Source organism: Carassius carassius, chromosome 26 (genome assembly GCF_963082965.1).
Source record: "Carassius carassius chromosome 26, fCarCar2.1, whole genome shotgun sequence".
NCBI classification, from domain to species: domain Eukaryota; kingdom Metazoa; phylum Chordata; class Actinopteri; order Cypriniformes; family Cyprinidae; genus Carassius; species Carassius carassius.
This window is the reverse complement of record NC_081780.1, coordinates 27,788,252-27,815,075: the sequence shown is the minus strand read 5'-3', so window position 1 is coordinate 27,815,075 and position 26,824 is coordinate 27,788,252. Positions and strand designations below refer to the sequence as shown.

General features: G+C 39.1%; 1 protein-coding gene across 1 annotated transcript in view; it reads left to right on the top strand.

The window, feature by feature from the left end:
* The first annotated feature begins 436 nt into the window (after positions 1 to 436).
* The window catches only part of LOC132106001 (NACHT, LRR and PYD domains-containing protein 3-like), a 49,916-nt gene continuing 23,528 nt past the window's right edge, over positions 437 to 26,824 (top strand). Inside the window, exons 1-6 of the mRNA XM_059511582.1 lie at positions 437 to 686; positions 9,999 to 11,796; positions 12,193 to 12,366; positions 12,454 to 12,621; positions 17,293 to 17,466; positions 22,706 to 22,752. Of these exons, the coding sequence (XP_059367565.1) occupies positions 437 to 686; positions 9,999 to 11,796; positions 12,193 to 12,366; positions 12,454 to 12,621; positions 17,293 to 17,466; positions 22,706 to 22,752 (2,611 nt within the window). The remainder of the gene's footprint in view (positions 687 to 9,998; positions 11,797 to 12,192; positions 12,367 to 12,453; positions 12,622 to 17,292; positions 17,467 to 22,705; positions 22,753 to 26,824) is intronic.

The window sequence follows — 26,824 nt, the reverse complement described above, 5'->3', positions numbered from 1 at the left end:
ATTTTATATTAGAAGGTATAACATTAAAATATATTAAAGTGCACATAAACGCACACAAAACTCAAGTGCATCCGAAGGGGAGGATTTCCAGCAGACCAATCACAGCGTTTGCGGTCTGTGTAGAATGCTGTTAGATTTTTGGAGAGGTGCATGTCAGGCTATGGCGTAGGCCATGGTTTAGATTGGTCGTCTATTACTTAGATGCTGATTTTTACTGTAAAGTTAATCTTTTTTGAAACCTGGTTATATAATAAATGTATGAATAAGTCCATCCTCTTCAGTCAAATGCTGTATGCACCCTTGTTTAAATACTAATATATGTATGTGCATAGGGCCATCAACATGTTTACAGAACTGCTGTTTTTGAAGTTGTAGTGCTAGTGTGGTAAGACAATTCTTTTTTTGTCCAGCAGAAGAGATTCCATGACAGAATAAAATGTCTGTTTTACCTCAGCTTCTGGAGACACTGGAGCATCTAGAAAATAAAAAACTGAAAAAGTTCAAATGGCACTTAAAGCATGATGGTCTTGCTTCAATTGTTGATGTGGAAAAGGCAGATGTCTTTGAAACAGTGGATCATATGGTTGCCCATTGTGGACCAGAGGGAGCTATGGAGATCACACTGAATGTCCTTAGAAAGATGAATGAAAATCATCTTGCTGAACTCTTAGAGAACAAACTCAAAGGTAACCACATCTGCAAACCTAAGCTAGCATTACACAAATTGCAATGCGAAACAGTCAGAACAACCTCTAGATTAGTTCATGCGGGCTTTGAGCACATACCAAACCTCTGAATAATCAGTTTGATTGCCACTCCACTCATAGAATGTTTGTTTTTACAAGAGCTGTTTATGAACACACACAAAAGCATTTTACAGATACTGTACATTCTTTGTTCTAATTTTCTTTCTCCTTGCAGATCAACAAAAACGCCCAAAGACCACAAAGAGACACCATGAAAAACAAGGTAACAAATATTAGCATAACAGAAAGACTTACAGCTGTGCAGTGGTTTTGTATTATACATAAAGTGAACAAAGAAAAACAAGGACAAAACCTAAAGAACAAAGAAAATCTGAATCAGAAAGAGCTTGCGCATACAAGGAATTTGTTTTAGCAACATAAGCTTCCAGTACACAGAGACAACAACAACTCACAGACAAAAAGAGCAGTGGGGAAAGAACTCATCCCTGGGGGCACCAGTGTTGGTGGAGCAGCTGTTGGACATGAATTTCCCAGTCTCACTAACTGTTGCCTGATTCACCTCAGTACAGGGGGATGGTGTCTTGTAGTTTGTGATGGCTCTCAGACCTTTTCACACTGAAGATGAGTCACTGAAAGTGAACTGATCTTCCGACATTTAGTGTAGGTTCTTTTAACCACAAAAAAGGCTCTGTTAAAACAACTATAAATGGTTAAACTCAGCTAAACATCTATTTAAAAATTATTTGTTTTGGGTCTGTGTTTGGTGAAGATTAAACTGTAACCAGTGAATGTCAATGTTAAGAACAAAATTTAGCTGTTGCGACATGTCAGTGGTGCTACAGTGATATGACAGCAGCACGTCAAATCTTACAAGCTTTTTAATTCAGGATTTGCAAAATGCCTATTCATGAGAAATGGGACAGTTCCCACTTTATTTGGATCATTTAAAAAAAAAAGTAAACTGTAGTTTTAAATATTAAGATACACAGGGATGTACAATAGAAAATATGCATATGTGCATTATACTGTAGTCTTAAATATTAAGATACACAGGAATGTACAAGAGGCCAATGTGCAAACAGGTTGACACTGTCAGTATGTCAATGTGAGGTAGGGAATGATGAATATCTTACTGAAAAGTCAAAATTGAGTGGAGACATGAAAATGTTAAGAGGCTGGTTTTGAGTTTAGGAGCCTGATGGCCTGGGGGAAGAAACTCCTCCTGAGTCTCTCGGTTTTTGCCATCAGGCTGCGGAAGCACTTACCAGATGGCAGCAATCTGAAAAGATCGTTACTTGGGTGGAGGTAGATGTCCCGGAGATGCGCTCAGCTAACCGCACAATTCTCTGCAGTGCTTTGCATATGTTCATGTGAAAAAGTTAGGACACCCCATTGAATTGCATGGTTTTCCATATCAGGATATAAAAAATAATTTGGTTCTTTGTTTTTGCAAAGTTGCATCTGAACAAACCATAAGACTTGAGATAAGTTGAAATGTTTGGCCATAATGCTCAGAAAACCAAACAAAGCGTATTGGCACAAGCACCTCATCCCAAAAGTCACACATGCTGGTGGAAGGCTGATGATTTTGGACTTGTTTTGTAGCCACAGCCCCTGAGGTTCATTGAGTCGACCATGAACTCCTCTGTATAGCAGAGTATTCTAGAGTCAAATGTATGGCCATCCATCTGACAGCTAAAGCCTGGCCAAAACTGGGTCATGCATCTGGACAAGGATCCAAAGCACAGCAGAAAATCGACAACAGAATGGCTGAAAAAGAAAAGCTGAATGCTGTGGTGAAAGCTGTGTATAAACAAGTGCCCAGAAACCTCAATAAACTTGAGCAATGTTGTAAAGAAGAGTGGGCCAATATTCCTCCAGAACAATCTGATAAAGTCGTACTGAAAATTATTACTTCAAGTTATTGCTGCTAAAAGTAGATCTACAAACAGTTCAATCAAAGGGTGTTTCTTAGTTTTTCAACCATGGCTTTTTTAACTTGGCATTATTTTTGTGAAAAAAAAAACCATAAATAATAAATAAATAAGTTATGGCAGTGTGATATATCATGTGTTGTTCTATCTTCTATATTTCAAGACCTAAGAAATTCAATGTATTTCACTTATTTAACTTAATTTTTGTTTATAAGTTACATATTTTATTTTTAAAAAATCCTACTGTTGAAGTCCATAAAATATTTAAGATCTATTCTGTTACGATCGGGAACACAGGAACACAGGAGATGAGAGATCCAAAAGCAGTGTGAGTTTTAATGGGTAATCCAAAATCAGAATCCAACAAGCAGGGGGTCAAAACCAAAAATCAATCCAAAACAAACAAAAAAACAGGAACAGGAACTCGAAACTAGGAACGTGAGGAAACTGGGTGACGGAATGTAAGGACTCCATTAAATCAAACAGAAACAGTCATTACCCTGCCTATATTAACCGGTCTATCAAGTGAAGACACCTGAGTGCAATTAACAGGAGTGCAATTACTGTGATGAAGGGACAAGGCTTTGTGGGAATTGTAGTGCCTGCGGTGAGGTGCCTATGGGGAACTGAGACCACTAGTGGAAACCCAGGGAAACAGAAACAGAACAGACACCGTGACATTACCCCCTCCTGCACGGAACAGCTACCAGATGCTCCACCTGAACACACGAACAGACCAAGGAACACAGAGACCAGGAGGGAGGTGGACCGTCGGAGGACCAGGGGGAGGGATGGAGGGCCAGGTCCATAAAGGGAAACAGACAGAAAACAAAAAACTAAAACAAAAACAACAACAAAACACAAGTCCAGGAGAGAACAGAAAGTTCAGTGGCCCAGGGCCAAACCGACAGGGCAGGAATCCAGGGGTGGAGCAAGGTGGAATTGGAGCCATGCGGTCGAGACAGAAACCCACCAGGGCAGCACAGAAGACCACCACATCCTAGTGGTCGAGACAGAAGCCCACCAGGGCGGCGCAGAAGACCGCCACATCTGTGCGGTCGAGACTGAAGCCCACCAGGGCGGCACAGAAGACTACCACATCCGTGCGGGCGAGACAGGAGCCCACCAGGGCGGCGCAGAAGACCACCACAATCGTGCGGTCGAGACAGAAGCCCACCAGGGCAACGCAGAAGACCACCACAGCCGTGCGGTCGAGACAGAAGCCCACCAGGGTGGCGCAGAAGACCACCACAGCCGTGCGGTCGAGACAGAAGCCCACCAGGGCGGCGCAGAGGACCACCACAGCCGTGCGGTCAAGACAGAAGCCCACCAGGGAGGCGCAGAAGACCACCACAGCTGTGTGGTCGAGACAGAAGCCCACGAGGGCGGCGCAGAAGACCACCACAGCCATGCGGTCGAGACAGGAGCCCACCAGGGCGGCACCGAAGACCACCACAGTGGGATCGATGACACAGGAGAGCAGGTCTGGTTAGGCAAGTCTGAAACAGAGAACACAAACAGGTTAAGGGTGGCCTCCGTGGCCACGACAGGATCAGTCGAACGCTCAGAGAGTTCGGCTGAGACGTGACGAGGCTCTGGAAGTTCTGCAGAGATGAGGAGAGGCTCTCGTAGTTCAGCAGAGACGTGGAGAGGCTCTGGTTGTTCAGCAGAGATGTGGAGAGGCTCTGGTTGTTCAGCAGAGACGTGGAGAGGCTCTGATAGTTCAGCAGAGATGTGGAAAGGCTCTGGTAGTTCAGCAGAGACTTGGAGAGGCTCTGGTAGTTCAGCAGAGACTGAAACAGCAGAGACTGAAACAGAGAACATGAGTAGGTTAAGGGTGGCCACAACAGGATCAATCGAGCGCTCAGAGAGTTCGGCTGAGACGTGACGAGGCTCTGGTAGTTCAGCAAAGACATGGAGAGGCTCTGGTAGTTCAGCAGAGACGTGGAGAGGCTCTGGTAGTTCAGCAGGGACGTGGAGAGGCTCTGGTAGTTCAGCAGGGACGTGGAGAGATTCTGGTAGATCCGTGGTGTTTAGACTGTATTCAGGAAGATCGATGGTAACTTGACTCTGATCATGAAGATCATTGGTGACCTGACTCTGCTCATGAAGATAAATGGCGACTTGCCTTTGCTCATGAAGATAGTCGGTGACTTGACTTGACTCCTGAGGTCTAACTGTGGTAGTGCGTAACTCATGAGTGTCAACGGTGACCTGACCCGACTCTGGAGTGTCAATGGTGACCTGACCCGACTCTGGAGTGTCAACAGTGAACTGACCTGACTCTGGAGGGTCAATGGTGACCTGACCCGACTCTGGAGGGTCCACGGTGACCTGACCCGACTCTGGAGGGTCCACGGTGACCTGACCCGACTCTGAAGGGTCCACGGGGACCTGACCTGACTCTGGAGGGTCAACTGTGGCTGTCATCTTGTGCAGTGGCGCTGGGCTGGCGTCCATCTTGAGCTGTGGCACTGGGCTGGTGGCCATCTTGAGCTGTGGCGCTGGGCTAGCGACCACCTTGTGCTGTGGCGCTGGGCTGGCGGTCCTGCCGTATGTAGACCCTGGTCTAGAGTCGGCCATCCCACCGGGAGAGACAGGTGTGGCTGGGGTATTCCACGGAGGCTGATGTAGTAGGTAAAAAATGAATTCCCAAAAATCAAAAGCGTCCAACTGATCCATTTCTTTTCCATTTGATCTCATCCAGACCCGTGTAAAAAATGTCTTTCAGGGCCACTTGTGCCACACCACCCACCTCATTCCCCTCTTGGCGGAGGGTGGTTAATTTGATGAATCTCGCCCTTTGCTCCACCATACTGGCTGGGGAACGGGTATGAAGTCCCACACCGCTGGATCTAGACATGATGGAGTCCTTCTGTTACGATCAGGAACCCAGGAGACGAGAGATCCAAAAGCAGTATGTTTTAATGGGAAATCCAAAATCAGAATTCAACAAGCAGGGGGTCAAAACCAAAAATCAATCCAAAACAAACAAAGGAACAAGAACAGGAACTCGAAACTAGGAACCCGAGGAAACTGGTTGACGGAAAGTATGGACTCCATGAAAACAAACAGAAACAGACCAGTTAATATAGGCAGGGTAATGACTATCAAGTGAAGACACCTGAGTGCAATTAACAGGAGTGCAATTACTGTGATGAAGGGACAAGGCTTTGTGGGAATTGTAGTGCCTGCGGTGAGGTGCCTATGGGGAAGTGAGACCACTAGTGGGCACCCAGGGAAAAACAGAACAGACACTGTGACACTATTCATATTAAAATCTAATTATTGTAATATAAAGAACCTGAGCTGAACCAATCTGAACCACAGCTATTCACTTTCTTTGTTTTAAGATTGTTATTAATAGAGAGTCATTTTTAAACTAATTTCGACAATGTAAGCATATTGAAATAAGACATTTAGATATTAACTTAGTAAGTTTCCCGTTGTTTATCATGGAAATAGTCTTTTAACATTTGATCACCCTTGTACGTGTTACAATAAGCAGCTTTGATCTTTGAGTATTTTTTTTTATCTGATTTGATCTCTGATAAATTTTTGTAAGAAACATAAATCTCTTTTACGTTCTCTTCCAGTTGACAAAGCCCCAGGACAGATTAACAGCAGCACTGAGACTGGAGTCAGTGTTGATGTGAAAGCTGAAACATGTGCAACTGTAAATGCTCATTTATTGACTGGAAACACATTCACAGGACAAGTAAACTTTTACAACTCAACTGCTACAAGAAAAGGTACATGTACATAATTATGACAAGACACACTTTTTTTAGTAAAGACTGGTAATGTGATTTTAATCAGACACTAACTTTACTACCATTTTCACTTAATTTTTATCTATATATTCCGTTTATTTCCCTCATTCCATATGTATCGTTTCTATCTGCTCACGGATTAACTGAAATGCTCAGAGACAGCAGAAAAGCAAAGAGAAGAACAAGGTAAACCAATATTAACAACAATAAGACTGAGGTAATACAACACTGTTTTACAGCTATAAAATAATATATACTTACATCCAAGTTTATGGAAGTATATTAATCACAGATGTCTTTGAAGCAAAAATGCATGTTGAACTGCACTAATTGAAAAGGCAGTAGGCTACAAGCGGGTCTTGATGCAGACAAAGCAAAAGATAGAGAGAGTCATTCATTCAGAAAAACCTGATTGAAACCACGGATGTTTCGATTGTCAGTGCGAGTATGTATACAGAAAAAGCTGATTAAGACACAAAAGCTGCTGAGTCGAGATAATGTCTTAAATCCATCAGAGGCAGTTCACAGTTGCGGCTACATAATGGAAAAGTGATCCAATTCTCAAAAAGGGAACTTTAACACTTGAACTGCCAGGGGTCGTTGTATACCTTAAATCGCCAGAAGATAAACTTTTCCCATACACATGACTACTGTTTTAATATTGGCAAAAAACGTATTATGTCACGGTATTATGCCACGGTCGAGAGTCTTACGATTAAAAAAAAAAACATTTTATTATTCAACTATGTTTTTGTCCTGTTCAAGGGTATTTTAAGCAGGTTACTCTAATCACTTTTCTTAATGGTGAATATTGGCTAAACCAGCCTGCCATGACAATGAGAATACATATTTGGGTGGTGTAATAATATAATAAAATGTCATTCATGACATATTAAAATGTTATTTAAATGAGCCTAAAATACCCTAAATAGACAATAATGAACAATAGCCTAATTCACTGCACTGCATAAGATGCATGATTCATAAATTCAAGCCCACAGTTTCACCTAATTATTTATAAACTTTAGTTATATCATGTATCGTTGATTTGAATAAGAAAACTACACCAATAGACTTAGAGTAATCAATAAAATTGTTTAATTAATTACATAGATCAGAAACATATTTTTTCTGGAAACAACCTGACAAAAATAAATAACACAATAGCGAACAATAAAAATTGCAAAACATGAATGAGTATTTGTATTAATTTGTATTGTATTGCATTGTGCATTCATCGTGCACATTATTGTCCTTGGCTATCTGCACTTTTCGGCATTTCCATGCACGGTGCCATTTTCACTTTGGATGGACAGGACACATTCACCCCTGATATTTCCCCCACATCAGACTCACCCTCATTCATGGCATTTAGTTCCATCCATAAAATCGCCTTCTTTTATCCATTGCGACTAAAACTGAATACCGCAATCATAGTGGATGAAAGGCCCACTGTATGTGAAATGATGCTTACTTGGGGAAATGAGTATTTGTGAAGACGACTGGGCCAGCTGTTCATCAGTGCATTGATGCCGAGCAGAGCCTTAATCAGGGAGTGCCACAGAGCAGATTCCAGGGAGGAAAACAGATTTATCTGTACCTGGTCAGATTGCCAAATCAGCTGGACCTTCTGGGGATGGAGACTCTACTCTTCGATGAGTGTAACCTGTCGTAAAACAAATCTGCTGCATAGTTCAGGACACCTGGAATACGAATGGCCTGCAGAGATTTTAGCCTCTGCTGACTCCAAAGATGTGACATGACAGGAACAAATACAAGCCACCGTCACTGTGTTGTCCATACAGACTAACGTGCTTTGCTTGAACCCAAGTATGACCTTCAGGGCAAAAACCACTGTCAAAAAGTCTAATTGATATGCCAATGCAGCCGAGAGCACGTCCAGGTCCCTGAGACTGCATACCTTATGTCTATGGCACATGGCACCCCAGCCTATCTTAGAGGCATTTGTTATTACAACAACACACCTGGAGACCTTTGCCAGGGGTACCCCGGCCACCAGCAATATAGAGAGTATCATGGCAGGGACTTGGTTGTGCACCCCATGCTGAAGCGGTTTCATGTGCATCTACCGACAATCACACACTGAATCTGAGGGACATCAGTGTACCCCCATGCTGCCCCAGCATCAAGGGTGGTGAGTAAGAAGAAGCCAGTATATGTGTTCTAGAAGAACAAAAGTGCCTTTCATGATTTTGTCAGCTCTTCATGCACTCCTCATGTACTGAAGTGTCTCAAACCATAAGAAGACGGATGCTTGGCCAAGCCATCTGGTTCACGCCCACTCTCCAGTGCAGCAAGCGGGAGTTCCTTGTCCCAAACCTTTAGCAGACAGGACAGTGGAGATTCACAGGAAAAATGTTGGTTGTAGAGAGAGGAAAGGGATTGGCATAGGACACAATGTCGGGACTCAAACCCAGGTCACCAGAAGCATAATTGTGTTACTTGTCAGTGCACTTACCAGTAGGCCATCAGTGCCAATAGACTTGTGATTTGATGTCATCAATTACTGCTTCATTTATCCAAAATTTAAAGCAAATATATATTATTAAATTGAATTTATAATATATAAACTTCACAAATAGGACAAATAGTACATAATGAGAATAATTGTCCTATAGACATGGTTGTGTTCACATGATAGTGCAGTTCTATCCAATCAAAGGATTTGCATGTGTTTTAAAGCCTAATGTTTAAACCATCAAAGTAATTTACTCAAAGTTCTAACATGCTGTTTTCTAAACCCCCACAACTAAAAGCAGTGCCCTGTGATGGAAATCATGTTACAAGTGAAACTGAAATCACTGTCAGGTGTTGCTAAGGGATTTTGTGACATTTTCATTTACAAGTGGAAAAAAGATAATGAAATAACTGTCTGAAATGATTTATAATATAACGTCATATTTAAAGGATTAGTTCAACCTAAAATGAAAATTCTGTCATCATTAACTCACCCTCGTGTCACTTCAAACCCATAAGAACAAGGTCGATTTTATAGTTCTGTCATGACAACTCTCAGAGGGTAATGTACATGACAATGTTAATGTATTTAGTCTTGGGGGAATGGATCTGCTACGCTGCTACTGCTGCTGCGGCAGAGAAAGTACCGAGACTTGCTACTGCCAGTACATCCACAACATGCTGCTGTGAGCATGTAAGAAATATTGCTGCTGCAAACATAACATACATGAAATAACCCCATATAGCATACATGAACCACCTCGTAGCAGATCTATACAGGTGGTGCTGGGGAAGGTGGAGGGTTTCTTAAGAAAGATGCAACTGCTAAGGCAAAACACTAGTCAGGTATTTGAATGTTGACCAGCAAGCTCATTGGTTACCATTCCAGGAGAAAACCAATCAGCTGTGCCATGTGATGATGTCATTAGGTCAGACTGAGTTAGACCTATCGGACTGTGCTATCTAGAGTTTCATGCCAGAATTCTGTATTTATATTTATATATTTACAATATTATTATTATAATTAATATAACATTTATTATTATTATTATTATTATTATTATTTGATAACATATTTACTTACTCTTTGTTGTTGTTTTTTAAAGGCTCAGTTACAGAGGACAGTAAAGCAGCTCTTCATGATTACACAGAGAAATTGAAAAACAAATTAAAACAGGACTGTGAGAGGATATTGGTTGGTAATTCACAGACCGGCCATCAGAAATACCTGAATGATATTTACACTGATCTATATGTGGTGCAGAATGAGACTGGTGGAAGAGTGAATGACCATGAGGTGAGACAGATAGAACTGAATCTCAAACAGTCTAATTGCAAGGATACACCAATCGAGTGCAGTAACATTTTCAAAGTCAATATGGGTAGAAGAAACAGAAAGGTGCTGACGATGGGGATCGCAGGGGTGGGAAAAACAGTCTCTGTTAATAAATTCATCCTTGACTGGGCTGAAGGAAAAGAAAATCAGGACATATCCTTAATTTTTCCTCTGCCGTTCCGTGAACTAAATCTGATCACACAGAAATTGAGTCTAATGGAGCTGCTTCACAAATTCTGCTTCAGCAGTTCTGAACCACTTCCCTCTCTTCCTGAAGGTGATGGTGAGGTCATGTTCATCTTTGATGGGCTAGATGAATGTCGCTTCCCTTTGAGCTTTAAAAAAAATGACAGCATCACAAGTGTCCATGAAAAAACAACATTGAGTAATATGATTACAAGCCTGATCAAAACACATCTGGTTCCCTCTGCTCTCATCTGGATTACATCCAGACCAGCAGCAGCCAGTCTGATACCCCGAGACTACATTAATCAGGTGACAGAGGTGCGAGGATTCAATGATGAGCAAAAGGAGAAATACTTCAATAAAAACAGCAATCCTGAGGTTGCTGGAATCATCATCCGTCACATCAGGAAAATCAGGAGCCTGTACATCATGTGCCACATCCCAGTCTTCTGCTGGATTTCTCTCAATGTTCTTCAGCCTCTACTGGAACAAAAGGGCAATGACAAAATGCCCACAACTCTCACAGGGATGTACATAAACTTCTTAATTTCTCAGCAGCTAAAGATGGTAGAAAAATACTGTGATGACCCTGAACCCAAAGTCAATGCAATGTATTTTGATAAGATTATTCTGAAGCTTGGGGAGTTGGCGTTTAAACAGCTAGAGAAAGGACATTTGATTTTCTACAAAGAAGATCTTGAGGAGTGTGGATTAGATGTCAGTGATGGTTCTGTGTTCTCTGGGTTATGCACTCAGATTTTTCACAAGGCTGTTTCAACAAGAAATGTTTACAGCTTTGTTCATCTCAGCATCCAAGAGTTCCTTGCTGGTCTCTATGTGTTTTTGATTTACAAAGATGAGAAAGCCAACCCATTTCTTCAATCCTGGAAAGAAGAAGTTGCATGGAAATTATCCAAAAAGCCACTGTTTCACCTTCACAAGGCTGCGATCAACAAGGCCTTACAAAGTGAGAATGGACACCTTGACCTTTTCCTCCGGTTCCTTTTGGGGCTTTCACTGGAGTCCAATCAGAGTGACCTAAAGGAACTAGTACCAAGACTGAAGCTGAAAACAGAGAAAATTAAATACACTTCTGAATATATCAGAAAGAAAATAGAGAAGGAGAACTCAGTAGAGAGGACCATCAATCTCTTCTACTGTCTAAGTGAAATGAAAGATGAGTACGTAGAGGAAATCCAGAAGAATTTCAGAACAGGAAATCTTTCTGTTGAGACTCTGTCCTCTGCTCAGTGGTCAGCTGTGGTGTTTGTGCTCCTGATATCAGAAGAAACACAAGAAATATTTGAGCTGCAGAAATATGGAAGTTCTGATGAAGCACTGATGAGACTGCTGCCAGTCATCAAAAACACCAAAAGAGCACTGTGAGAGTCTTCTTTACATTCATTTATATAAACTGTAATTGGGTTTTATTTAACATATGGGAAGACTGTTTAGAAAAATAAAAAAATATATACTGTATACCATTTGTGTCTAATGATATTAAATGGCAATAAATCTAATGCTTTACTTATGGCCTTTTTGTATAGTGCAGTGTATGGTCTCACGAATAATTGTATTTACAGTTATAACATATTATATTTAACATATTATACATCAGGGCTTCAAGTAAATTCTTGTCAAGTTTAATCACATAATAGATTTGTATAAGATGTATAATGTTTAAAGCTTCACAGAAATGCTTTTACAAATAGTCTTAAGCTTTGATTTAAGTGTCTTAGTTTCAAGTAGGACTATTTGATTATTTGTTATTCCCACAGGCTACGTAACTGTAATCTCACTAGTCAGTCCTGTGAAAGTTTGTCTTCATCTCTGCAATCATCAAACTCAGCTCTGAGAGACCTGGACCTGAGTTGTAATGAGCTGCAGGATTCTGGAGTGGAACTTCTCTCTGAAGGACTGAAGAGTCCAAAATGTCAGCTGGAGATACTCAGGTTTGAGTTTGAAATATTTTTATTGATTTGATTTTTCCTGTTAATTATTAATCATCACACTGCTATGATTTATTTTGTATTTTTTAGACTGCCAATCTGTAGCCTCACAGCTCAGTGCTGTAAAAGTTTGTCATCAGCTCTACTGTCATCCGTCCTTGGAGAGTTGGATCTGAGTAACAATGACCTGCAGGATTCTGGAGTGAAGCTTCTCTCTGATGGACTAAAGAGCTTACACTGTCAGCTAAAGATACTTAGGTAAATGTTTTTTTTCTTCATAAATTAAACAACAAAATGCTACCTAAATAAAATGACTATTCAATTTCTTTATCAAAATACTCTCAATACAATGCCAGAACAGGAGACAAAATGTTTTTATTTATACAGATGGTCATTTATTTATTTATTTTTTTACCTGAGAAGTATGGCCCTATGATGAGAACATGATATGACTTTACTGTTTTCAAATCGCAAAGGTTATATAAGCATACAGTCTGAAGAGTTTCAAAAAGAAAGGTTTGAGAGTGTTTCAGAGTTAAGTGGAGCACTACATGAGCATGTCTTACAGTGGCTTGGTTTACAGTTTCCACTAAAACAAATGTTCTGTGGTTTAAGGTTTGAAAGCAAGGAATAAAGTCAACCATAAATGTTATTATTGCAATGTTACTGTTATTCTGTAAAATAAAATGAAAATCATGATTAAATACAGGATTTTAATTGTTGTGGAAACATAAAATATTAATATGTTCCCTTTTCAAGTAAAATAAAACACACACATATAAAAACATTCACTGACCATAAACAGCAACAGAATGATCCTAGATATAATTACTACTATTAAATTTGTGAAAATTTGGAGTAGTCAAGAGGACTTACCATACCATTACCATAAATGCAATAAATATTTTGATGTATAGATTTTAAACTGTGATGACATTACATAAAGCGGGCATGTGATCAGCTAGAGACAAAAATGCGTAATGCCTCTCGCAGTTAAAAACATGATGCAATATATGACATAGCGAAGGATTTTAAACTGCAAGAGTTGTGACGTATGTGTAGTACAGGTGCATCTAAATAAATTAGAATGTCATGGAAAAGTTAATTTATTTCAGTAATTCAACTCAAATTGTAAAACTTGTGTATTAAAATACATTCAGCGCACACAGAATTAAGTAATTTAAGTCTTTGGTAAATTTGTGATGATTTTGGCTCACATTTAACAAAATCTCAACAAATTAGAATACTTCATAAGACCAATTAGTGAATTGCTGGCCTTCTGAAAAGTATGTTCACGTACTTTACATGTACTCAATACTGGAGGTGATCAGTTTGTGGCACTGCTGAGGTGGTATGGAAGCCCAGGTTTCTTTGACAGTGGCCTTCAGCTCATCTGCAGTTTTTGCTCTGTTGTTTCTCATTTTCCTCTTGACTATACCCCATAAATTCTCTATGGGGTTCAGGTCTGGTGAGTTTGCTGGCCAGTCCATCACACCAACACCATGGTCATTTAACCAACTTTTGGAGCTTCTGGCAGTGTGGACAGGTGCAAAATCCTGCTGGAAAATGGAATCAGCATCTTCAAAAAGCTGGTCAGCAGAAGGAAGCATGAATTGCTCCAAAATGTCTTGGTAAATGGGTGCAGTGAAATTGGATTTCAAAAAACACAATGGACCAACCCCAGCAGATGACATTGCACCCCAAATCATCACAGACTGTGGAAACTTAACACTGGACTTTAAGCAATGTGGGCTATGAGCTTCTCCACTCTTCCTCCAGACTCTAGGACCTTGGTTTCCAAATTAAATACAAAACTTGCTCCCATCTGAAAAAAGGACTTTGGACCAATGGCAACAGTCCAGTGCTTATTCTCCTTAGCACAGGTAAGACGCCACTGATGTTGTTGGTGGTTCAGCAAATTCCTTGACACGTCTGTGTGTGGTGGCTCTTGATGCCTTGACCCCAGCCTCAGGCCATTCCTTGAAAAGCTCACTCAAATTCTTGAATCAATTTTGTTTGACAATCCTCATAAGAATGCAGTTCTCTCGATTGATTGTGCATTGTGAAGTGTGTTTTTCTTAACACTTTTTCTTTCGACTCAACTTTCTGTTAACATGCTTAGATACAGCACTCTGTGAACAGCAAGCTTCTCTGGCAATGAATGTTTGTGGCTTACCCTCCTTGTGAAGGGTGTCAATGATTATCTTCTGGACAACTGTCAGATCAATAGTCTACCCCATGATTGTGTAGCCTAATGAACCAAACTGAGAGACCATTTTGAAGGCTCAGGAAACCTTTGCAGGTTTTTTGAGTCGATTAGCTGATTAGCATATCACCATATTCAAATTTGTTGAGATGGTGAATTGGTGGGTTTTTGTTAAATGTGAGCCAAAATCATCACAATTAAAAGAACCAAAGACTTAAACTACTTCAGTCTGTGTGCACTGAATTTATTTACATTTACATTTATTCATTTAGCAGACGCTTTTATCCAAAGCAACTTACAAAAGAGGACAGTGGAAGCAATCAGAAACAACAAAAAGAGCAATGATATATAAGTGCTATAACAAGTCTCAGTTAGATTAACACAGTACATGTAGCATGGGCTTTTAAATAATATAATAAATAAAAAGAAGACAGAATAGAAAAGGAATAGAGCAAGCTAGTGTTAGAGGTCTTTACATACATATATATGTGTATATATATATATATATATATATATATATATATATATATATATATATATATATATATATATACACACACACACATAAATGCATTATAAATGAAAAGAATATAGAATACAAAAAGATTAGAAAGGTAGTTAGAATTTTTTTAAGAATATAATTAGAATAGTGAGTGCTAAAGTTAGAGGGTCAAATAAAGATGGAAGAGATGGGTTTTAAGCCGATTCTTGAAGATGGCTGAGGACTCAGCTGCTTGGATTGAGTTGGGGAGGTCATTCCCCCAGGAGGGAACATTTAATTTAAAAGTCCGTAAAAGTGACTTTGTGCTTCTTTGGGATGGCACAATCAAGCGACGTTCACTTGCAGAACGCAAGCTTCTAGAGGGCACATAAGTCTGAAGTAATAAATTTAGGTAAATGGGTGCAGAGCCAGACATAGTTTTGTAGGCAAACGTCAATGCCTTGAATTTTATGCGAGCAGCTATTGGTATTTAATACACAAGTTTCACAATTTGAGTTGAATTACTGAAATAAATGAACTTTTCCATGACATTCTAATTTATTGAAATGCACCTGTATGTAGCCTTACCATTTGAACGGCGAGAGGCATTACACATTCTCACAAAAGCTGTTTAGCTTCATAAAGTTTTAAATATAGATATTTTTCTTACAAAAGCCTATTGGTACCCTTCAGAAGGCCTTTAGTAACCCCTGGAGCTGTGTAAAGTATTTTATAATGGATGGATGGACTTTTGGACTAAATTTTATTATAACTACAGTTTTCTGTTTACAGTTTACTGTTTTCTCTCTAAAAGAAGAAAATCATACACTTAGGGAGGCTTGAGGGTAGTAAATCATCAAGTAATTTTCATTTTTGGGTAAACTATCCCTTTAAATTCCTTACATATAAAGTGAATAAACTAGTCATAGTTTTTTTTCCTTTACAAAAAACAGCATCCAGCTCATAAAGCTTATATATATTGTGTGTACAAAACAGTAAATAGCACAATTCATGCATGTTTTGACTGAACAGTTGTTGCATGATCATCTATTTATTATAATAAGTCTGAGTAATTCTGATTCTTGAACAGTAAACTTTGAAGTGTCAGCTTTGTGAACATATGTTGATTATGTATCTAGTCAAAAAGAATCATGAGCAGAATCCTTTTTATTTTGGGTATGTCATTTCTTTCTCCATGACTGGTAAGGGGTTAACACAAATTTTAAAGCCCTAGATATTAATTTGGAGTTAATTAATAAATAATACATTCTTGAATAATATTTGTGCACAGAAGAGAAACAGGGGGTGAAGTACTCTCCAAATATGTACTATTTTGAGATTTTTTAAATATAATTATGAATAGTTGTACAAGACTTTGATATAGATAATTGACTTGGCTGTCTCTCAAGAGCTGGATCTAAAACACAATGGAAGTCTCCTCTAATGATGACACTTGTTTCTTGTAGATTTGGAATTGCTTCAAATACTTTAGTAAAAAATGCTGTGTCAAAATTTGGGCCATATAAATTCATAAGCTATCGTCATGTTGGTTTCAAGTCTAACAAAAAACAGTAAAAGTATAGTGTATTACGGCTAAAGATGCTTGTCATGATGAAGAGGTTGAATACTTTTGAGACTGCAGAAGTAATTAAAAATTTTTCAGTTGAATTTGGGGAAACCACTTAAAAGATCCACTGTGTTGAACTCTTTTACTGGTATAACCTACTGCAAATAAGATGCATAGCCAGACACCAGCTTAGCCATCTTCTGTAGAAAATTTATACAGAATCAAGTTAGGGTCTCATACAATGAAGTTCAGTGAGATGTTGCCTCCAGTAGTAGTCACTGAGCAGGTTTGGTTGATGGAACAGGAAATGACATGTCAGAGGCTGATCTGTTTTCTAAGTTGAGAATACTGGTGACTTTTTAACTGTTGTAACAATTTACTGACTCTCCATTTCCATCACTATCGTTTATCAGTTACTGCTGTTGTCTCCAGAACTACAGTCATTAAATCACTTTTACAGTATATTTGTAATAATTTTATTTGTTACATATTCTCCTGTTCAGCAGAAAACATCATGAAGATACATTTTGCCCATTGTGAATCAGTGCTGACCTAAGCTGTAAACTGTTTCAAATGATTCAGTCTGATTTAGTGAACTGGTTCATCCAGTTTATAAAACAAAACTGGTTCAAAAAACAAATTTGTCATCTGGGCTGTTGCTGTGTTTGCTTGTAGGTTGTCTGGTTGTATGGTGACAGAGGAAGGCTGTGGTTATGTGTCTTCAGCTCTGAATTCAAACCCCTCACACCTGAGAGAGCTGGATCTGAGCTACAATCACCCAGGAGATTCAGGAGTCAAGCTGCTCTCTGAAAAACTGAAGGATTCAAAATTCTCACTGGACAAACTCAAGTATGTTGAGCAGAAGTCACACTGTATGTGTGTGTATATGTTAGGGCTGCACAATTAATCGAATTTCTAACCGTGATTACAATTATGGATGCCACAATTATGTAATTGTTCAAGGCGGCAATTAATCACTCAAAGTCCACTTATATTATTCTGTTTGCTTAAGATGCGTTTTTTTCTTTCTACATTATCTTTAGATTTTTTTCCCTTTATTTTAATTTTATTTTTAGTGTAACATTTTATTACCATTTCATATTTTTACTTTTTTTTATAATTTAAAGAAGAATCTAATGCATAGTTGACATTTGAGGCTTAATACTATAGAAAAGCACAAAGTTTTTCATTTAGCATGCTTTCATCTTGTTTATTTTCATATAAATATACGACATGCAGTTGCATCAAACCCTGATATAAACGTCATTCAATGTAAATTGTGAAAATCATAATTAATAATCACATTTACAATTACAAAAGAATAATCAACAATTATGATTTTTGTCATAATCGTGCAGCCGTAGCGTGTGTTTGTATGATTTGGTATATGGTTATCATGAGTGATGAGGCCCCAAACACCTCAATTGCTTCCTCTTCTTCCTCATATGCATCATGGATTGCATATATGCCAGGCATATTGAAATGGTGAACGGTTTCATATCAGAGCTTGGTTCGAACTGGACCTATTCTGAGGGCTGTCAAATTCCTCCGTCCATTGAGCCATGCCAATGACATGTCAGTGCTGCGCAAGCTCTATACACACTTACCGTACAAACAAGTGAGAACAAATCTCTTCAGTAATAACTCCAATAAGTAGGCTATCAAGGTTAATTTATTAACTTTAAACATCAGATGAAGTGATTCTTTTCTTGTTAAAGTGGTCATATGATGCTTTTTTTTAAAAGATCATTACTTTGTGTATTTGGTGTAACAGAATATGTTGACACTTTAATGTAAAAAAAACCCCATTATTTTTCAAATTATTGTATATTATTGTAGGTCCTCTATGCCCCGCCTCTCTCAAATGTGTCATTTTGACACCAGTAATTTAAACCTCCAGAATATAATTTTTTTTTACAAAGGTTTGTGTCTCAGGTAATTTGTCTTTGTTGACTACTTAAATAGCCTTTTAAGTTGACATCCACCCACCACCCCACCCCTTTTAAATCCAGAATACCCATTGCATGACTATGGACACATAGACACCATAAAATCTTACTGATTGACCTAAGATTTGAAAAGTATATATATATTTGGTGTTTTATTTTTTTTTATAATATTTCTGCAATCTATAACATTTGAAAAGAAACAACGATTTATTTTATCAAGGATAGTAACACGAGTTATGTTTGGGGTCAATTTGACCCCGGGAAAAACGAACACAATTTCAAACATTTAGAAAGATTTTATTTTTAAACAGAGCATCATTACAATCAAAACATCAGTAAGGAACACATAACAGTCCTTTTTGTTATTAAGGATTGCCTTACGTATGTAACCATGGTTCCACGAAGGGAACGAGATGCTGCGTCCGAAACGCTATGGTAACGCCCTTCTGAATAATATGTGAAATCAAATCTTTCCAGCTCTGAATAATATGTGAAATCAGTCTCATAAATGGGTGTGATGTCATAGGCGGGTGATGGCCAAAACGCTATGGGAACGAGAATGCCCACGCTGCCAGACTTGCAAGTCCCAGCCTAGTGTGTAAACAAGGAGCCCAATTAAGGCAAGAGAAAGAAGAGCCGTGAGTAGCTCGCAGATCTAAACCATAAAATCTGATGAATGTGAGGGGCGTGGACTGTCCAGCTGCGTTGCAAATGTCCTGTATAGACACACCTGACAAGAAGGCCTTGGAGGTTGCCATACTTCGGTTCAAGTGAGCCTTGAATCCCAATGGTGTGGGAAGATCAGAAGACTCAAGGTTTTAGGATAGCATCCTGATCAACCACTTCTTCTGGCTGGAGGCCTCAGCCACAGTGCACTCCAGAGGAAACATGTAACCAGAGGGTGTCTGCCCACTGAATGGCCACCAAGAGGGGCGCGGTAGACTGGAATGGCCGCCACATAGACCCTCAGTGTGGACTGGGTCAAACCTGCAGAGAGAGGGGCCTGCAGGAACTCCAGAACTGTCCCAACTGGGCAAATAACTGGGTCGCGCTGGCAGTCTTTGCACCAGGAGGTGAAAGGTTTCCACCTCAAGATATATAGTTTCCTCATGGAGGGAGTTCTGGATGATCTCAGCAACCTCAGTTGAGAGACCAGGCTTGCTGTTGCTTCTCCTTTTGCCTTGTAGACTCCTGCCAAAATGAGCAACCCAATGTAGGCTTTCAAGTCAGTCATATCGACGTCTTTCCAACCATCCCCATACACACGCCTACCCTCTAAGTTTGTCATTTCAAGTACATTGTATATCAAGTGGGCCCTGGAACCATTTTGATGATATTAGCAGCACTAAGTCTACCCTGTTGTTCAGGTGGTGAGCGGGATCATGATAACTTTCCATTTTTTTAAGGTAATGGGTTTGTGGGTGGTTGAGAGACAACAGGAGGGTCAACATTAGGAGTCTCATTCTCATCTGAGGAGGATGCCTCATAATCAGGGTCCTCAATATTATCATCGGTCTCAGACACATTCTCCTCTGTCACTTTCACCGTCAAAATCTCAAAATCTCATTGACAGAAAATCTTTGCTTAGATGTAATTTTCAAATGAGAGAGATGGAGAACATATAGAGCACACAGCACAAAGAGAAATGGTTTAGAATGCTTCTGTTCATGCTTTTATAATGTTTGCTCCTCCCCTTTGTTTGGTAAACCATGAGAATTAGGTTTTCCCCTCCCCACGGCACGGGAAACATCAAAGTTCTCATGAGAATTATGTCCCATGTCATGTGAACTACTTACATTTACATTTAATCATTTAGCAGACGCTTTTATCCAAAGCGACTTACAAATGAGAACAATAGAAGCAGTCAGGTCAACAAGAGAACAACAACAGTGTACAAGTGCCATGACAAGTCTCAGTTAGTCTAGTATAGAACGCATAGGTTTTTTTTTAATAAAAAGACAAGAAAAGGAAAAGTGCTAGTGTTAGTTGGTTAAGTGCAGGCGAAAAAGATGAGTCTTTAGCTGTTTCTTGAAAATGAGTAAAGACTCAGCTGTACGAATTGAGATTGGGAGGTCATTCCACCAGCTGGGCACAGTCCAGGAAAAGGTCCTTGAGAGTGATTTTGAACTTCTTTGGGATGGTACCACAAGGCGTCGATCACTTGCAAAGCGCAAACTTCTGGAGGGCACATAAGATTTAACCAATGAGTTTAGGTAAGTTGGTGCCGTGCCAGTGGTCGTCTTGTAGGCTAGCATCAGTACCTTGAATTTGATGCGAGCAGCTACTGGTAGCCAGTGTAACCTGATGAGGAGCGGAGTAACATGAGCTTTTTTTGGCTCATTGAAGACAACCCTCGCTGCTGCATTCTGGATCAATTGCAGAGGCTTGACAGTACATGCAGGAAGGCCCGCCAGGAGAGCATTACAATAGTCCAGATACGGATACAGATACTTCAGATACGGATATGTTAGGTTAGAGCCCTAAATCAGAGGGAAGTTTTTTGAATATAATATTGAATATGTTAAATTATAATGAACATTATGTAATTATAACATGTTATAGTGACCTCAATAAAACAACCAAAACAAATGTGAAATTTTTATATTTCTTATGTTTTATACAGCTGAAAGAGCCTGGGGTTAAATTGACCCCAAGGAACACAGATGCTACAAAATGTTTATAGGACATTGTAAACATAAAATTAACCTGCTGATATTTTTTCAGAGTTGTCCCCATTAAATTAGGAAAATGAATAATTTTTTTTTTAATAATGTATTTACAGATGTTAAATATTGAATGGGGTCAAATTGACCCGAAAGTTAATAGGAGGGTTAAAATCCAAAAACCAACCTTTTTTGGCTGGGTAGTGTATAACAGCAATACTTTAGAATGTTGCCACAATTATGTTTGAATATGCAAAAGATATGATGAGTTACAGTGACCAATATTTAAAATTGCATATTAATCCTAATGCATGTAACAAAGTAACTTATTGTAACTTTAACAATGTAACTAGAACTATTAAACTGAAATGTGCATTTCTCTGTATAAAAAAAGCTAAATTATTCATTACAAAAACAAATAAACAACTATAAACAACAAAAAATCAAAACAATAAATTTTGATTCCTAAGCCTATATTCCTAAGCTGTATTATGGAATTTCTGCAGAAAGACCTTAGTCAGGCTTGAAAACAAAATTAATATGATTGATATAATATCTTTACTTCGAGAAATACAATAAATAATAACAATAAAGTAAATAGTGTTCTTTAATAATAAAAAATAAAAAATACAAAGCACACAATAACTTTATTCCAAAGTACATATAAAACACCCTGAAACCAGAAAAGTAATCAGACTGACCTCAGGGAAAGAAAAAAAATTATAAAACAAAGTATGACAACAAATTAAAGTAATAAAAGATAATAAAATGAGTAAGATGTGCAGATTTAACATTTTTAGCAGCTAAACATAATAATTATGAAGGTATTTCACAGAAATATTAAAAACAAGAGAACTCTGTATTCTCTGTCATGCTTGTTCTGTTGTCAAATGTCTTATTGACTTAAATGCATGTTTCACTTGTTCAAGGCTTTGCATTGATTAAAGGAGGATAAAGTCAAACATGCATTTTACCCTGTTGTGGCTTTAGCTTCAGAAAGAGTTTTTTTATGTAAAATTGCATAAAGTTTTGTGTGTTGGGTAGGTTTAGGGGAAGGGTTAGTATATACTGTTTGTACAGTATAAAAACCATTACATATATGAAGAGTCCCCAAAAAGATTGCAAACCAGACGCTTGTGTGTGTGTGTATGTACTTGCATTCCAGACCTCACAAAGTACAAAAGATACAGAATCTTTGACGTTGCGGTGTGCTTAACTTATATTCATATAAGAATGTTGAAATTATTTTAGGTTTATGTGATAGCAAGGTTTATGGATAGTGTAGTGAAGGGCCATAATGATGTCTTATAAGATTTTGCCAAACATTCTTATATATGATTTTTAAGGGGTTGTCATAAATACCTCTATCTTACTATATTAGTGAGGATATTGTGACCCCACAAAGTGGAATTAACAAGTGTGTGTGTTACTGATTGCATCAGACGTGCAGAATGAGACACTGTCTGTGTTTTATAGTGTGGATCATGGAGGGGAGTTCAGGATTACAGCAGGACTACGCAAATGTACGTCTACACAGACACACACACATAACTTTAGTGATTTTTTTTAAACTATATTATAAATGAATATTTTCTTTTGTTCAGATGCCTGTAATCTCACACTGGATCCAAACACAGCCAACAATCATATCATTCTGTCAGAAGAGAACAGAAAGGTGACGTATGCAGAAGAGAATCAGTCATATCCTGATCATGCAGAGAGATTTGATAGGGTACCTCAGGTTCTGTGTAGAGAGAGTCTGACTGGACACTGTTACTGGGAAGCGGACTGGAGTGGAAAAGCTCATATATCAGTGGCATATAACAGAATCAGCAGGAAAGGAGGGAATCCTGACTGTATGTTTGGACGGAATAGAAACTCATGGAGTCTGATCTGCTCTGATGACAAATTCCTTGCCTCTCACAATAATCATTCAATTAACACCAGTGTCTCTTCACACTCTTGTAGGAGAGTAGGAGTGGATGTGGATGTGCCAACTGGCACATTGTCCTTCTACAGCATCTCTGACTCAAACAAACTCTCACACTTACACACATTCAACACCACATTCACTGAGCCTCTCTATGCTGGATTTAGGTTGACGGTTTATAACTCCTCAGTGTCTCTGTCAGACTGAAAAGCCTGTGAGCAGCAACAGAGACAACACACACACACACACTTGTTTAATAGAAATACTCTCACTTTTCATATTGTAGTGCTAACCAGCATTTTTCATGAGCTCTGACCAGGTTTGTGTCCTTTTATTTACAGATAATCTTATTATGTGAAATGGGTTTGAATAGTGTTCAGAATTACAGATTGAAGGTCCAGAATTATCTGTAATTTTACAACTTGTGTGTATGTAATTGTTGTCTCAGTGTAAAGTGTAATGCCACTCGATGGCGATGTTCAGTATAATTTCTTTCTGTGATTTACACTATGCTATATACTCATGGCCTTAGTACAGCATTGAAATTACTAACCTTAGTGTTACAGGATGTTAATAGAACATGCAATCGACAGTCTCATGCTCATGCCTTGTTGTTGTATGGCTGCTCTGTTGTGAATACCTTGACTGAGTTACACTCTCGTGTTTGCCTATTATATTATGCTTATACAGACACATAAACATGGTGTCAGAAGATGCCTAGTGCGTGTTCTTAAGTTTAAGTTGTGCTGATTCCAATCTAAGGAGTTTATCGATTATGGACGCTGATAATGCTGTGGGCATGCTTCGCCCGTCCAGCGGCATACCGGCTAACATACCTCCGCCATTACCGATGAACATGAACTGAGACTAGAGCTGAGTTTGAGGATTATGCGCTGGTCACTGAAAAGACCAGTGATGGGATCTGAATGCAGACATGTTTATCGGAACAATTTGAATCTTACAGAAGAACAACAGACAGACGTTAAAACCATCCTAGATGAATTGGAAGCATACTTCAAACCTGAAAGGTACGTGTTCGGCTATTGTAAACAGGAGGAATCCATAGACAATTTTGTGACCAGATTGAGAGAAAAAGCAACGATTTGTGATTATGGTGGATTAAAGGATGAAATGATTCATGACAAAATTGTACTGGGCATTTCAAATGAAGGAACCAGACACAGGTTGTTAAGTGAAAAAAATGTAACCCTGCTCACAGCCATTGTGATGTGTCGCACAGCTTAACAGACTGCTATGCATATGAGAGCGATGGATGCGGCATGCATGCCTGCAACTGTTCTCATTGTTTCTAGGAAACCATTCAGGCCTAACAAGCAGATGCAGAGTAATTCACCAAGGCTCTTAGACACAAGCAAGACGTGCCGATACTGTGGTAATATGCATTCAAGGGGCCGGGATCACTGTCCAGCATGTGGCAGAACATGTAGACTCTGTGGAACTGACAATCACTTTGCTAAAGTATGACTTAAAAGCAAAAGCAGATCTACAGAGGGGAGGCTTCACTGTACTGAACATTCTAAGAAGCCGGTTGGGGACAGTGATGATGACATTTACGTAGTTGAATATATTCATATACTAGGGCTGACCGATTGTCCAAGCCACCTAAAAGGCTGGATTTGTAATAATAATAATAATAATAATAATAATAATAATAATTTGCCTAATGTTCATATAGCACTTTTTTTTAGTGTAAAAAGGGGATTCCTTTTGTTCATACTTGTAAACGGGGATGTTACAGGATGTAATAGATCATGCGATCGAAAGTCGATTGCTCATGCCTTGTTGTATGGCTGCTCTGTTATGAATACAATGACTAAGTTACACTTTCGTGTCTGCCTTTTATTTTATGCCTATCCAGACATATAAACACTGAGATTTAGATGACTCTCTGTTGGAGAAATGGATGTGTTCACCAATTTAAGAGAGCAAAGAGAGAAAAACAGTAGGGAGTTAAAGGTGCGTTCACGTCACCTTGTAATTCGTGAAATTTCAAATAGTAAAAAGCATTCACGTCCTCCTACAGCTCGTTATTAGAGATGCTCCGATCAGCATTTTTGGGGCCGACCACAGATTATGATCACCAAGATCATGATCTGCCGATTGCCGATCACTGCCAATCACAGAATGGCAGGGGAATGGGGAATCTTTTATCTATAATCTAGCAGAGTTTGCACCATTTGTAGAAATTAAACTAATTTTAAATTAACTCTATTGATTAAAAAAAACTGTAGAAATACAGTTGTGGCCAAAAGTTTTGAGAATTACATAAATATTAGTTTTCAAAAAGTTTGCTGCTAAACTGCTTTTAGATCTTTGTTTCAGTTGTTTCTGTGATGTACTGAAATAAAATTACAAGCACTTCATACGTTTCAAAGGCTTTTATCGACAATTACATGACATTTATGCAAAGAGTCAGTATTTGCAGTGTTGGCCCTTTGCAATTCGACTGGGCATGCTCTCAATCAACTTCTGGGCCAAATCCTGACTGATAGCAACCCATTCTTTCATAATCACTTCTTGGAGTTTGTCAGAATTAGTGGGTTTTTGTTTGTCCACCCGCCTCTTGAGGATTGACCACAAGTTCTCAATGGGATTAAGATCTGGGGAGTTTCCAGGCCATGGACCCAAAATTTCAACATTCTGGTCCCCGAGCCACTTAGTTATCACTTTTGCCTTATGGCACGGTACTCCATTGTGCTGGAAAATGCATTGTTCTTCACCAAACTGTTGTTGGATTGTTAGAAGAAGTTGCTGTTGGAGGGTGTTTTGGTACCATTCTTTATTCATGGCCGTGTTTTTGGGCAGAATTGTGAGTGAGCTCACTCCCTTGGATTAGAAGCAACCCCACACATGAATGGTGTCAGGATGCTTTACTGTTGGCATGACACAGGACTGATGGTAGCGCTCACCTTTTCTTCTCCATACAAGCCTTTTTCCAGAAGCCCCAAACAATCGGAAAGGGGCTTCATCGGAGAATATGACTTTGCCCCAGTCCTCAGCAATCCATTCACTATACTTTCTGCAGAAGATCAATCTGTCCCTGATGTTTTTTTTGGAGAAAAGTGGCTTCTTTGCTACCCTTCTTGACACCAGGCCATCTTCCAAAAGTCTTGGCCTCACTGTGCGTGCAGATGCGCTCACACCTGCCTGCTGCCATTCCTGAGCAAGCTCTGCACTGGTAGCACTCAGATCCCGCAGCTGAATCCTCTTTAGGAGACGATCCTGGTGCTTGCTGGACTTTCTTGGACGCCCTGAAGCCTTCTTTTCTTTACAAGAATTGAACCTCTTTCCTTGAAGTTCTTGATGATCCTATAAATTGTTGATTTAGGTCTTTGCAGGTCACCGTGGTTAACAATGGAAGAACAATGATTTCAAGCATCACCCTCCTTTTAACATGTCAAATCTGCCATTCTAACCCAATCAGCCTGACATAATGATCTCCAGCCTCGTCAACATTCTCACAAGACGATTAACAAGACGATTACTGAAATGATCTCAGCAGGTCCTTTAATGACAGCAATGAAATGCAGTGGAAAGGTTTTTTTTGGGATTAAGTAAATTTTCATGGCAAAGAAGGACTATGCAATTCATCTGATCACTATTCATAACATGCTGGAGTATATGCAAATTGCTATTATAAAAAC